Source organism: Hemitrygon akajei, chromosome 15, assembly GCF_048418815.1.
Source record: "Hemitrygon akajei chromosome 15, sHemAka1.3, whole genome shotgun sequence".
Lineage (NCBI taxonomy): Eukaryota > Metazoa > Chordata > Chondrichthyes > Myliobatiformes > Dasyatidae > Hemitrygon > Hemitrygon akajei.
This window is the reverse complement of record NC_133138.1, coordinates 47,205,272-47,220,190: the sequence shown is the minus strand read 5'-3', so window position 1 is coordinate 47,220,190 and position 14,919 is coordinate 47,205,272. Positions and strand designations below refer to the sequence as shown.

At 42.0% G+C, this 14,919-nt stretch overlaps 1 protein-coding gene across 1 annotated transcript; it reads left to right on the top strand.

The window, feature by feature from the left end:
• The first annotated feature begins 8,125 nt into the window (after positions 1-8,125).
• Positions 8,126-11,553, top strand: LOC140739591 (protein Wnt-8-like). Its single transcript, XM_073067990.1, has 5 exons — positions 8,126-8,155; positions 8,620-8,758; positions 8,849-8,974; positions 9,136-9,278; positions 10,580-11,553. The coding sequence occupies exons 1-5, from the start codon at positions 8,141-8,143 to the stop codon at positions 11,141-11,143; spliced, it is 987 nt and encodes a 328-aa protein (XP_072924091.1). The 5' UTR covers positions 8,126-8,140; the 3' UTR covers positions 11,144-11,553.
• The last annotated feature ends 3,366 nt before the right edge of the window (positions 11,554-14,919 follow it).

Genomic DNA, 14,919 nt, shown 5'->3' with positions numbered 1-14,919 from the left:
CCACACCAAAGTGAAGCTGTACCAGAGCTGCGCTCTTTCCACATTCTTACACAGGTCGGAAGCTGGCGCATGAGAGCGCGACCTTGCCAAACTATCGACATTCCACACCACAAGCCTCCGGAAAACTATTTTTTGGCCAAGAAAGATCTCCAACCACCCCCTACTCCTTCAGTGGCATCACCAGGGCATGGCCACAATCATCATGAGGAAACGTTGGAGAGGGAATGGACACGTGATGAGGCCAACTCCATCATTAACAGCACTTCGTTAGACCTCCGAAGGACGGAGGAAACGCGGGAGGCCAAAGACAACAGAAATAAGGATCCTGAACTACACTTGGGGCACAATAGAGAAGATGGCCAAGGGCAGACAGATGGAGGCCCTTCACTGCCTTCCTAAATACCAACGGCTTAACAGGCAGTAAGCATATTTATTTAATACATACTGCAGCACGATTCTATATAACAATCTCTCCAGACAACGAAGTACAGTCTTGGGCAAGTGGACTTAGCCGGACTCCCAATCTATGAGCGCCGAACACTGGATAAAATCATAAACACAAGAGATCCTGCAGATGCTGGGTATGTTGCTGGATAAGGTCTTTGGCTTGTTTAAACTCAAAATAACAGCGGCTGTAGTAAAAATATAAACGATTCTCTATCATAAAATCAACGGCTAACGTTTTAATCGGGAAACAGGCTATTCGGCATATCCAGTCCGTGCCGAACCTGGACCGTAGCCCTCCCATCCATGTACTCATCTAAACCTATCTTAAACGTTGCAATCGAACTCGTATTTACCACTTCCACTGGCAGCTCATTCCACACAGTGTAGATTCATCTTCAGGTTCCTATTAAATATTTCATCATTCACCCTTAACCTATGACCCCTAGTCTCGCCCAACCTCAGTGGGAAAAGCCTTTTGCCATTTACCCTCTCTATACCCCTCATAATTTTGTACATCTGTATTACCCCTCATTTTCCTACGCTCCAGAGAATAACGTCCTAACCTTTCCCTATAACTGTGTACATTTTCTCTGTACTCTGATGACTGTTCCTGTGGGTAGGTGACCAGAACTGCATACAATACCACAAATTAGGTCCTAAATAACCTATACTAATTTTCTATTTTGCAAATGCATGATTACTAGTAACAATTTTTAAGGACATCAGAAATACTTAGATTTATTAATTTGCGTAATTAATTGGTCGAAGTCCAATTAAAACTCAAGAATACTTATTCCCATTATTTTTTCCATTAAATCTCAAAAACAGAACGTTAACTTTTCAAATTCATATTTCAGAATGGATCGGTGCATATTACAAACTTCATTTTCTTCTATTCGTAAGTTAACTTTGAAATGGAAACACTTATGATCAACCGCATTCTCGCACAATAGAATGGAAAAGGTTCTATCATATTGAAATTCAGCCGTTGAGCTGCAACAAGTTTTAAATCTGCCCATTTGTCCCATAACACGTTTGAACAGTTTATGCTAACGAGAGAATTTCTTTGCTTTAACGGGATTAGAATAGAAATTCACACTTATAAAGTGTTGTTTGAAACACATTTGGGGTTTTCGAGATCCGCGATTCCCTTGAAGTCTTGAAGATTTGCCGTTTCTAATTAGTTTCAAATAGCGAGTTCCTCACTATCAAAGGATATGATGAGCCCAAAAAAAAGAATAATTATCCGTATAAATTCAATTCATGGAAAATTCGTGTCTGAATATGGCAAAATTTAATTAGAGTAGGAGTTTTGAAGACGCCCAACGTAAACCACAGGTATCAACTACACTTCACAACTATAGAAATTTAATTTAAATGTAAATAATTATCAATTTTGAAATCAATCACAATCCCCTTTAATTCAGGGCCTCTTTAAATTGGTGTAACGACTTTTAACGTTTTAGAGCGGAGAATGGCGCATTTACAAAAACCGTAATGAGATAAGTACCCACAAAATACTGATAGAAATCTACATGGCAATTAATCAAACAAAGTGAGAGTCAGAAGTAAATTTTGGCAGAACCGCACTTTTCGTTACTATGAATTCTAGGGTGGGTTTAAAGTATTAGTTAGGCGTAGAGACTATTACATTAGATCGACTTCCTCTCAATAATAACACCTAGGCATCTAAAACCTTTAATGAACAGGTTAAATATCTAAATTTTGGCATTTAAAATTTAGAATTACCGTGCATCTATAAAAGCGATTTGAGAATTCAATGCAAAGATGAAAACCCTTTCCTTAATTATCTTGAACAGGTGATGAGCGTTAAATCCGAACTAGGGTCAGTTGCGTGAAACTTCTTTTGGCATACCTGTATTTCAATAAAAGTACAAGTATTCCATTATTTTCAAAGTTATAACTTCCTATAATACAATCTGTGCGAGTTTGGCTACGTAGGAACGCGGCTTGCTTAATTGTATATGCTTGTAAAACACTTTGTGCTCTCAACATTTTTACTCAGCTGTTTAATCTTGATACATGACTGAAACAGATTAAAGAGGTGTTAATTTAAAGGCAGGTACGGCTGAAACTCGGGTTTAAATGATTGGATTGGACGATAGAGAGTTGTAGACCTTGTCAGTGTTTAAAATTTATATAAAGTGGATGGAAGCATGAGTGCTGCATCGTGAGAGTTTGTGACGTATATAAAATAAAACTTTCACCTTTTGTGGCCTGTGTTCCGAAGCGTTTTCCAATCATCGGCAAAAGGGTTTGCAACTATTATCTGCAATAAGATCCTACTGTCGCTCCAGGATAAATTAGCCGCAAAATATTATTCCCCAGTTTATCAAAATGGCAATGGATGGGCTTCGTTTTTGTTTTGAAAGTCACCACACTAATTGTGTAGCATTCTCTCGGGTAGAATTCGTATTCTAGTTTCTCCACCCTACAACCGAACTCCGCGGTAACAAAGGCTGATATAATTCTGGCTGAGTTAACAATATTGTTGAAGATTTCGTTTGTAGGACGGATGAGATAATGTAGGTAAAGACAGAACGTAGGCAATATGGTTGATAGTTTTAATGGCGGATATCGGGCAGGAAGTTATTAAATTTGTACAGCTGAGTTTCATAAAAGTGAACGTGGATCTCGATCTATTGTGTTTACTTCAGCAGAATCCCGGAACTACGCGAAAACAAGAGACCTCCGTTGAAACCACCACCCATCAAAGCTCCGAAAAATTTCCCAATGGTAAATTATTTAATCCATAAACATGATGACTTCATATTTGATATTCTGTTGATGGCGCTCGATTGGCTAAACAGTCAGACAACGCCTGCCCTAGACAGTCCACGCGTTAGCATTTGACAGAACAATTAACTTTTTGCGCATTCTTTGAGAACAAATTGCAATGAGAATGAAATAAAGACTAAACATAGCGCCATGGTTCTCCTAGGGGAGGTTAAAGGAGGTGCTATTAGATGCTTCAGTGAACCAGAATGACAAGTTTACGAGATGAGGCCAGTCATGGAATTTTGAATTCAATTTTTCACTACGCGATGCAACCATTAAAAATGCACCTAATTCGCTGTGACCCTTCTAAATTACACTCTATATAAGGAATGCAAAAGTTCTATTGTAGTTGGTGAATAAATGTTCTAATAATGCTTGAAGCGACATATTTGGTACAATTTCATACTGCGCATTTTTATTACTGGTGATAAAATATTTATCCAACTTCTCCGACGATGTGTATATTTCATCCCCTATCTTGCATTTTTCCCCAGAAAGATTCTAATCTAGTTTCTAAAATTATTTTTAGTTCCAGTCAAATCGGAATTAAACCTTACCATTACGAATGGGTTAAAGTTACAACAGTAGCGTCCGCTTCAACAGCAAGTGGCCGGGATCGGACGAGATTTACCCCAGGCTACTGTGGCTATGTCAAGAGGGCCGGATGGACCCAAACGCAGGACGCAGACACTGAAGTACTAGAGGGAGGACAGGATGGGGATGCCATGGCACTAAAGGGTAGAGCTGGGGTTCAGGTAGACAGAGTTTAGGCAGGCAGAGCGGAGCGGGCTCCCGAAGTTGGGGTTCGTTCAGGCAGGCTAGATAAGCTGGCGGAGAGCCCTCCCTGGGCGGGCCGCATATGTCCCGGGTAGGGACGCCCCCAGGCGGAAACAGCGGAGGCCTGGGCAAGGCGCGAACCCCTAGGCGGGTGCGGGGCACTATCCCAGGGTTCGGGCGAAAGAGAAGGCCGGGGCGGAACCACCGCCAGGCAGCGGCAGGTCGGCCGGACCTTCCCGACGGAGGCTAGGGGTAGAAATAGGCATAGGTCCAGGGGGACCAACACAACAGTCGTGACAACGGGAAATTCGGAAACGGCCGGCAGACAGCGCAACCGCGCAAACAAAACAAACGAGCGGAGAAGCGGGACCAGCGCATGGGAAGAACGGTGGGGGAGCGGACCAACCTGGTAGTACAGGCACGGGGCAGAGAAGCATGATGAAGAGAAGATCTGAGCCCGGGCGGAATCACAGAATGCAAAGCAGAGTTCAGAGCCGGCGGAAAACGGGAACCAGAACAAAACGACCACCCGCCTAGTCCCCGTCCCAAGGCCCCTTATAAACACCTGCAGCTCAATGAGTTACAGGTGTGCCTCCTTGAACCAGGAGGGTCCTAACTAGATCACGGGTGACGGGAGGGACAACTGCAGGACTCGGAGTCCGGAGCCCTCGAACCGGATCAAAACCCGGAACGCGGTTTCGGACCGGACCCTGACAGGCTAGCGAGCAAGGAGATTGCTGAGCCTCTGGCGATGATCTTTGCATCATGAATAGGGACGGGACCAGAGGATTGGACGATTGCAAATGTTTTTACCTTGTTCAAGAAAAGGAGTAGAGATAACCCAGGAAATTACAGACCAGTAAGTCCTATTTTAGTGGTGGGCAAGCTGTTGGAGAAGATCATGAGGCAGGATTTATGAGCATTTGGAGAGACCTAATCTGATTAGGGATAGTCAGCATAGGTTTGTCAAAAGCAAGTCATGCCTAGGAGCCTGATTTAATTCTTTGAGGATGTAATAGAGCACATTGATGAAGGTGGAGCAGTAGATGAAGTGTATATGGATTTCACTAAGGCATTTGATAAGGTTCACCAAGCAATGCTCAACAGGAAGGTAATGAGGTATGGGATCCAAGGAGACCTTGCTTTGTGGATCCAGAATTGGCTTGCCCACAGAAGGCAAAGGGTGGTTGTGGGTGGTTGTAAATGGTTCATATTCTGCATGGAGGTCCGTGACCACTGTTCTCTGTAGGGATCTGTTCTGGGACCCCCTCCTCTTTGTGATGTTAATAAATAACCTGGATGTGGAAGTAGAAAGGTGAGTTAGTAAATCTGCTGATGACACAAAAATTGGAGTTGTTCAACCCAGATAAGTGTGAAGTGGTTCATTCTGGTAGGTCAAATTTGAAGACAGAATATAATATCAATGGTCAGACCCCTGGTAGTATAGAGGATCTGTGAGATCTTGGAGTCCATGTCCATAGGACACTCAAAGCTCCTGTTAAGAAGGCACATGGCACGTTGGCCTTCAACTGTGCGATTGAGTTCAAGAGCCACGAGGTAATGTTACAGCTATATAAGACTTTAGTTAGACCCCACTTGGAGTACTCTGTTCAGTTCTGATCACCTCACTACAGGAAGGGTGTGGATACTATAGAGAGAGTGCACAGGACGTTTACAAGGATGTTGCCTGGATTGGAGAGCGTGCCTTATGAGAATAGGTTGAGAGGACTTGGCCTTTTCTCCTCGGAGCCACGGAGGATGAGAGGTGGCTTGCTGGAGATGCATAAGATGATGAGAGGTATTGAATGTGTGGATAGCCAGAGGCTTTTCCCAGGACTGAAATGGCTACCACGAGGGGGCATAGTTTTAAGGTGCTTGGAAGTAGGTACTGTACAAGGGAACGTCAGAGGTAAGTTTTTCACTCTGAGTGGTGGGTGCGTGGAATGCACTGCCAGCGACAGTGGTAGGGGCGGTTACAATAGGGTCTTTTAAAAGACTATTAGATAGGTACGTGGAGCTTAGAAAAATTGAGGGCTATACTGTAGGGAAATTCTAAGCAGTTTCTACAGTAGGTTACATGGTTGGCACAACATTCTGGGACGAAGGGTCTGTAATGTGCTGTAGATTTCTCTGTTAAACATAATCAAACTCATCTCTAAGTCTTATGGGAGTTTAAGGCCGTAATTTGTAAATAATATCAACTGCCTTAGTGGAACATGCATTAATTTGATTGTTAATCATTTCGTAATATTAATAGATCTTAAAATAACGACGCTGATGTGTAATCTTAAAATCAAGATAAAACTTGGAAGATTGCAGACAAAGTATAGTCACAAACTAATGCGCAGTGTTTCGCGGCGTGAAAGCGAGTACATATGGAAGTACATTTTCATACATTATCCAGTTGAGCTACTGCATCCCAGAGATGTCAGACTAGCCCGAGGATGTATATCACGGCCAACTAATTCTTACTTGGGGGGTCTTTCGTTTTTCCAGAAAGCAAGATGCAGCCCATTGAACAACTCCGAAAAAATGTTGTCCCTCCAGGTTCCCCAGATCTCCATGTTACTCACCGTGATCCTGATTATTCGCTGAAAACCAATCGTCCCAGCTATTCGTTATTAATGGTGGCATAGTTTGTAATCTTATTTAGCGCAAGCATTTTAGTTGCTTTGACATGGGCCACAGTTATGTTGAAGCCAGCATGAAGTCAATTTGTGTGAGACTACTTTTGGAATGGTCTCGCACCGTTAGCTAAAACTTAATTGTATTTGAACTAATAAAGCCATCAGCTGCTGGCAATATTGACAAGTTTCAGGTCGACGTTCTTTAATCTGATTCCTCCAATTAGCTGCGATAACCGTTCTAATATAATTTGTCAAAATAGTGCATTAAACGTAATGTACCCATCTAAAAATTAGAGTCGCGCGTGACAGCGTGCTTAAGATTGTCAGAGTAACAAAACTAAGTAACTTTCTTATTCTATACGGGCAAGTGGGCAATTTCTTTAGAAGTTGCTACTTACAATCTCTTCATGGAACAGCCAATTCTTAATATGTTGATTGGGATAAGTGTTGATCAGCGCATGTGGGAATTTGAGTTTGAGACCGTTACAACTCACGAATAGATAAATTGATTAATTTGATATCTTAGCAGCAGACTTTCAATACTCCAGTACTGTACCAGAACTTAAACTGTATATTTTTCCTACACGGGCGCCATGTTGTTTGCAAGTTTAACATTTCCCTTTCAAAATGAGAATGAGTAAGGGATTCGCCATTAAGCCTGGAAATATACAAAATTCCAGCATTTTTTAGCCAGACGGGTAGTATATTACACGTAGACTCCCAAATCCTCTTCGGTAGAACAAAGCCTCGGCAGTGTAATCGAAACTAAATCAATACGCAACTCCGCTCACTTGCCAGATGCAAGTTAAATAACCTGTCTATAGTTGTTACATGATTCCCAATTAACGATATTTCTAGTAAAGATAACTGGGAGAAAGTAATGAAAAATAATGCGTAAATTGTTACAATAATCACACTGCCAGGATGAAACAAGTAAGATTTCTCGTAACACGAAACAAGCTAATATATTTTAAAGTTAAAACAAACACCTTGTAATGTGACTAATTTAATTAAGGATTAAATCTTATGAGGGAATGACATGAGATTAACTTCATTGTGAAAGATTCAATAAATGACTATTGGTGATAAAGTGCTAACAACAACCTTTTGAAATTCATTATATGGCCTTTCTTGTCTGCGATTGGTTGCGCTATCTGTTTACACATTTCTCGGTTCCGAACTGGTTAATTTACAACAAAAGTAATTTTCCTGACCGTTGGGCACCCCATATAAAAAGTGGAGCAGCTGCCTCAGAGCTCAATTCCACGCTCGGTCCTTTGAGTCCAGAAGAATAAATAAAAAGTACAGAATCCTAACAAGCGATGAAACTCGCTGAAATAATTGCTTGTTTGGTGCTCGTTACTCCAGCCGTATCATGGTAAGCTCGCCTTGCAACAAGTTAACAATTTATTTCATTGTGTAGGGAAAAGTGTAGTGTTCAAATTAAACAGTCACAACATTCTCGTTACAGGTCTGTAAACAACTTTTTGATGACTGGACCGAAGGTGAGTGATACTATTTTGAATTATTTTACGAATTAGAGCTTTAAACAATATGAACTATTTTTAAAATGTTTTTTGTTCGTCGATTTTTAAGTTACTTTATTTATTGGATCTCGTACACTCGCAGATGCAGCAGCATTCCACTAATCACTGGAATTGCCAGTAATATTTTACGAGGTTGCAAGGACCTTTCATCGCGCCCCCTAACACTTTGCTTTTTAGTTGGTGAAAGATTTCTACCCCCTCATTTAAAAAAAACTAGTAGTAACTTTACCAACATGTTGAATGTTTTGGAACTTTAAAGTGCATAAAACTGAATGCAGTATGAATAGTAATTATTCCAGACGTGTTACTACACCTGGCTCCGTAGAGGTTCACAAGTTGTGCGAAATCAATCGTTCGCCTTACTGGTGCCGATAAGGACCCAACCATTCGCCTAATTGGTCGTGGGCGAACTTTTCTTTCAGGCGTTCCTGACTTATTCCAGCAGTGTGGCTGCGGGAGCGGAATCCGGGATCGACGAATGTAAGCACCAGTTCGCTTGGGACCGCTGGAATTGTCCAGAGAACGCACTGCAACTTTCGACGCACAACGGCCTTCGCAGTGGTAAGCACCCATCGTATAGTTTCCAGTGTTTCTTTTAAAGTTGGTTATTTCCTCATTAATCCCCATTCTCTCATGTTGTTCTTTTATTAGCTACGAGAGAAACTTCTTTCGTGCATGCGATAAGTTCTGCAGGTGTCATGTACACCCTGACAAGAAACTGCAGTTTGGGGGACTTCGCCAACTGTGGTTGCGATGAATCGAGAAGTGGTCAGGCTGGTAAGTTGGCTATCCTTAATAAGGGATCTTTACATTGTTGTATGCCTAGAATGCATCCCGAAGTTTAAAATGTTTTAATGCTTATTTCTAATGCACTTTCGGCAAAAGATCTCACCACTTTTGTATTGCTATCAATGCTGACATATCTGAATTTCTTTTAGGAGGACGGGGGTGGGTTTGGGGAGGATGCAGCGACAATATTGAATTTGGAGAACGGATTTCAGAACAATTTGTCGATGCCCTGGAGACGGGACAGGATTCCAGAGCCGCTATGAACCTCCACAATAACGAAGCGGGAAGAAGTGTAAGTATATGGACTGCGCTAAAATTTTCTTATGTTACATTGTGACGCAAAGTGATGATCTGAGGTATATTCACATTCACTGCAATGTCTTGTTTGAATCTCAACATCGCGGTCTTGGAAGTGATGGTTCGAAAACAATATTCAGGGGCGTGTACTCATTTACACTTCCCGGAGGGTTAGGGAAATTGTATGTCCTTTCTCTTGGCTAGAGATCGACTGGGACCATCAATAACAATCCGTACCCAGCGGGGTCTGGACCTTCGATAGGACAAGTGTCAGCCTCGATGCTGCTGCTGTACTTTCTACTTGGAGAGTAATGAAGTACTGGTTGACATACTTTTTTCAGAGTAATGTGCGTCTGAGAAGCGGGAAAAATCGTTTCGTTCTCATTTTATGGATTGCACATGGTCACATTGTCTCAGTAACTGCGCAGTCTAAAATACCACTGCTTCCATCCCTCACCCCCCAAGGAATTTCCACTCCTTAACAGCCATCCACTGTCGCTTTTTGTTATCTTTAAAAAGTCACGGTCTGGGCTTAGCAAGTTGCAACATTCTTTAGTATTGCTGCTAGACTTCCCAAAGGTGCCTGGAAGGGAGAGGCCATGTTTGACTTTCTGGTTTCCCTTGGAATTTTAATTCTCCGTTTTATCCATATTCCTTCAACACTAAAAGGCAAAACCTTCAGATGTTGGAAATCTGAATTTTTAAAGCATTAAATGATGGAAGCAGCGCATCCAACAGCGCTGTTCTTCCGTTTCTGCCCCCTGACCCACAGAGCAGTTTTAATTTTTATTCGGGTTAGCTGGAGCCTAAAACCGGGGATCGTTAGTGGGTCTGGGTTTGTAATAAAGAGATGCGGGCGATTTGCATTGAGTACAGAGTTGTGTATTCAGTAAGAGTTCTGTCGTTTATTGGATCCATCAAGCGCTGATCTTGAATATAAATAACTGTAAAAGCTTGAAGTGGGATCCAGATTATCTATTATGAGGCAGACTGAATCAACAAATCGAGCAATTCTGTCCGTAACATCTTGCAAATCTGGATTTGGTTGTGATGGAAGCAAATAAATTATAACTAGACTACTAGTTGTGGGAATAAACACGAGATTCTGCCGATGCGGGAAATCTGATGGAGGCTCTCGGCCCGATGTTTATTCCCCTCTATTGATGCTACTTAACCTGAGTTCATCCAACATTTTGTGTGCTGTTGGAATAGATGTGGTAGCATATCACTATTTAGCCTACTGTGGGTATGAGTTAAGGAGAGTTTTAATTTATAATTTCGATGTTGATTCTGTAGGCTGTCAGAGAGACCATGAAGCGAACTTGCAAGTGTCACGGGGTGTCGGGGAGCTGCAGCATCCAGACATGCTGGCTCCAGTTGGCTAACTTTCGAGACATCGGGAACTTCCTTAAGGTGAAACACGAACAAGCCGTTAAAATTGACTTAGAAAAGCGGCGTATGAAAGGCGGGAACAGTGCGGATAACCGTGCAGCGATCGCAGATGCGTTCAGTGCGGTGCAACCGACCGAACTTGTCTACCTGGAGGACTCTCCAGATTATTGCGTCCGTAACGCCTCGCTGGGACTGCAGGGGACAGAAGGAAGAGAGTGCCTCCAAGCCAGCAAGAACCTCTCCCAGTGGGAGAGGAGGAGCTGCAGACGGCTATGTGGTGAGTGCGGCCTCAAGCCAGAGGAGAGGAAAACGGAAATAATCAGCAGTTGCAACTGCAAATTCCATTGGTGTTGCACAGTCAAATGCGACCAATGCAGGCAAATCGTGACCAGATATTATTGCTCTCTGCGAGAGAAAAATAGAGTTCATAACAACAACAAGCGTAAAAATCGGGCCCGAAGCTGGTGAGAGGCCTGCCCTGTCTTTTTAAAAGACTTCACAATTTACAAGTCTATTCATTTTGTGAACTGAACAGACGAGATGAAAATAATTGAAATACAGTTAAGTTGTAATCAATTTGCGGATTGTAGTAAAATACCTTTTTTAGACGCCAGATTTAGAATTTTTTTTTTAAAACGGCTTTCGTTTTGTGAGAAACCTTCAAGATTGGGATTATTTAATTATGAGCGAGTAAATGTTGGGAATATTTCTTCTTGCTTAGTTGATAATTCCATATTTGAATACGTGTTTGTATCGAGCAGTTTCTTTCAATGAAAGTAGATATGACTTATAAGGACAGCTTTCCTCTGCACGTTTTATGCACTTTTTTTCTGTAATGTGTTTGCACTTGTTCAGCAACGTTCGCACTGTATCGGAAACTGCACGTGGACACTTAGAAAATTGAGAACGTGTGATAAATGGTGTACTGTAATGGAGCCTCGTTTGCGCTGATTTTCACTGATTTGTTAGCTTGAGCACCTCCGACCACAGATTGCCATCAAATAAACTGTCTTGTTTAAAAATGTTCAGTGCTGTAGTGTGCGTGCTTCCGGCTTTTAATGTTATAAACCTCCAGTTTATTACCAAATAAATTTATTTCAATCAACTTGCCTAGATCCGTGACACTTGGTCAATGAACTTGGCCATCTTCTTAAGACACTTTTCTGAACAGATAAAGCAATTTTCAGGAACTTGCATCATTTAAGCGCCTCGAGACGCTGGATCACATTTCGTGCATAGAGGAAGAGGTGTGATACTGGCGGAAACAACCAAGTGCTTGGTCAGAGGGAGGTTCTAAGGAATCTCCTGTGACAGGGATTAAGGTGAAGGGGGAGATTTCCAGAAAGGATTTCAGAAGCCAAATCCAGTTAAATAGGATGATTTTGAAATCGGATGTGCCCAAGAGTGACTGCTTCAGGGTCAAAGATTTTTTTGTGTTTCTTAATCTGGAGATGGTGCTCTGTGAGTGAGAGAGTGGTGAGTCAAAGGAATGCTGCCGGACAAATCAGGGAAACGGGGTTTCAGAACTGGTTGTCCTGGCCACCTGTATCTCTCTGGATTTAATCTTTTTGACCCATGTTATGCTCGTGTTATTGCTGTGATGCGGATGACATCAGGATTATTTATGACGTGGCTATTCGGTCTGTCAGGTCCATGCTATCCGTCTCATTATTCCACAACCCCCTCGTTTCTCCATTAATAATAAGTACTTTATTGATCCCACGTGGGAAGTTCTTTAGTTACAGCAGGAACATTTAAACACATACTTAGCGGTGTGCAGACTTGACTAATAATAAAGTACAGAATGATATACACAATTTACCAATGTTCAGTAATAACGTACGAAATAAGACAGACTTTGATGTGTGGTGTCCTGTTGCACAAAGATGAACTGTATCTAACAGCACAACACATCACAGGAACGGGCACTTCAGCCCACAATATAATTAAAACTGAAACCAAACCAATCTCTTCTGTCTACACAGTCTAGATCCCTCCATTCTTTGCACATTCATGTGCCTACGTCTATTGTATTTGCATCCATTTACCACCCCTGGCAGAGCAGTCCAGCCATTCACCACTCTGTATATTAAAAAAAAACTAAACCTGCATATCTGATTTTGGACTTGCCCCCTTTCACTTTAGATTCACGCTCTCTAGTATGAGATGTTGGGTGCTTAAGGGAAAGATATCAGCTGTCTATGTCTCTTAAACTTAAATTTTAATTGGGTTTCCCCTCAATTGCTACCTTGTTCCTAATCTCTCTACTTTGTGACATGATTCTCTGATTCCCTGTCTCTTGCCTAAATAGTTAAAATCTGGCTGTGTAGCACCTGCAAACCTCCCAGCCTAGATATTGGTTTCCCCACAGTTAAAGTGTAATCCTACCCCAGCGCCAGCCTCACACTTATCTAATAGGTCTTTTTCCATACCTGCCCATCAGCTACCTCCTCCTCCTTGCTATCAATAAGGATCAACTTGTAGTAGCCAATTAATGTCCAAGTATGCCTTTTGGGATGTGGAAGGAAACCAACGCACTGAGAGGAAATGCACATGGTCCCATGGTGAAAGTACAAGCCCTTACACAGATGATGCCTAAGCTCAGGAAGTCAAATGTATGTCCTAATTACTTAAGTTGACACTAATAACTTCGCGGGCCTTCTGTTGGCCATGGTCAACCATGGATGTTGTGTCACAACTGTTAGTGATATGCAAGTCAAGGCAGTAAATGGTGAGCAAGCTGTTGCCCATGCAGCGAGCTTTGCTGTAAGATCAGGTTGAAATGGTGGGTTGAGGACACCAGCACCTTCACTCCCTTAGAAAGCTAAGGAAATTCAGTTTTGTCTCACCAATTTTTATAGATGCACCATAGATAGCATCCTGTCTGGATGCATCAAGCTTGGTGTGGCAACTGCTCTGCCCAATATCACAAGAAATTTAGAGGGTTGTGAATGGACTCCCCTCCATTGACTGTCTGTAATGCCTGCTGACATGGAAAAGCAAGCAACATAAAGACCTCTCCCTGCCTAGTCATTCTCTATTCACCCCCTCCCATTGGGCAGAAGATGCCAAAACTTGAGAACTACCACAGGGCTCAAGAACTGTTTGTACTCTGCTGTTACAAGACTCATAAACAGACCTGCTGTGTGATGTATATGAACACTTGCTCTCTCAGTGTACCTCACTGTGGCCCTTGCACTCGCACACCTCCTCTTTAAATGTAACTCTTTTTCTGATATTGATTTTACTACCTTGATGTACCTATGTATGGAATTGAATGGTGTACAAACAGCTTTAACACTATGACAATAATAAACCAATTTACCAGTTCTGTAAACAAGAAAATGGAAGGTTTACAGAGCAATTGGATCTTTAGTGCAACAAGAAAAGGACAGCATAAGATATTGGAGCATAATTAGGTCATTTGGCCCATTGTCTGCTCCACCATTAAATAATAGGAGTTTTTTCAAATCCATTATCCCACCTTTTTCCCATAAAACTTAACCCCCTTACCAATCAAGAACCTATCAATCTCTGCCTTAAATACACCCAATGACATGGCCTTCGCAGCCCTCCATGGAAACAAATTCCATAGATTCACTACCCTCTGCTGAAGAAATCCTGCCTCGTCTCTTTTTTAAAGGGATATCTCTTTATTCCGATATTTTCAGATCCCAGACTCTCCTACCGATAGAACCATCCTCTTCCTGCTAACTCTGCAGGCCTTTCAGTATCCAGTAAGTATTTGTGAGATGACATCCTTTGAACTCCATTGAAAAAAGGTCCAGAGATATCAAATACACCTCATTTGCCAGTATCCTTGCTTTTATGTTCTAGTCCTCTCGAAACAAATGCTAATTTGCATTTGCCTTCTTTACTACTGACTCAGCCTGCAAGTTAGCCAGGAGGGAAACCTGTAGTAGGACTCACAAGTCCTTTGCACTCTCATTTCCAAACTTCCTTCTTATTTAGAAAATATTATACATCTTTATTCTTCTTTGCACTGTATTCTATCTGCCAATTCTTTGCCCACTCCTTCTGTAAGTCCTTTTGCAAGATCCCTGCATCTACAATATTACATGTTCTTCCACCTGTCTTACGTAATCTGCAAACGTGGCCGCAATGCCATCAGTTTCTTCATCCAAATCATTAATATATAGAGTGAAATGTTGCAGTCTCAACGCTGACTTCTGCAGTACTGAACCAATCACTGTACCCATCGTAAAAAGGACCCTTTTATTCCC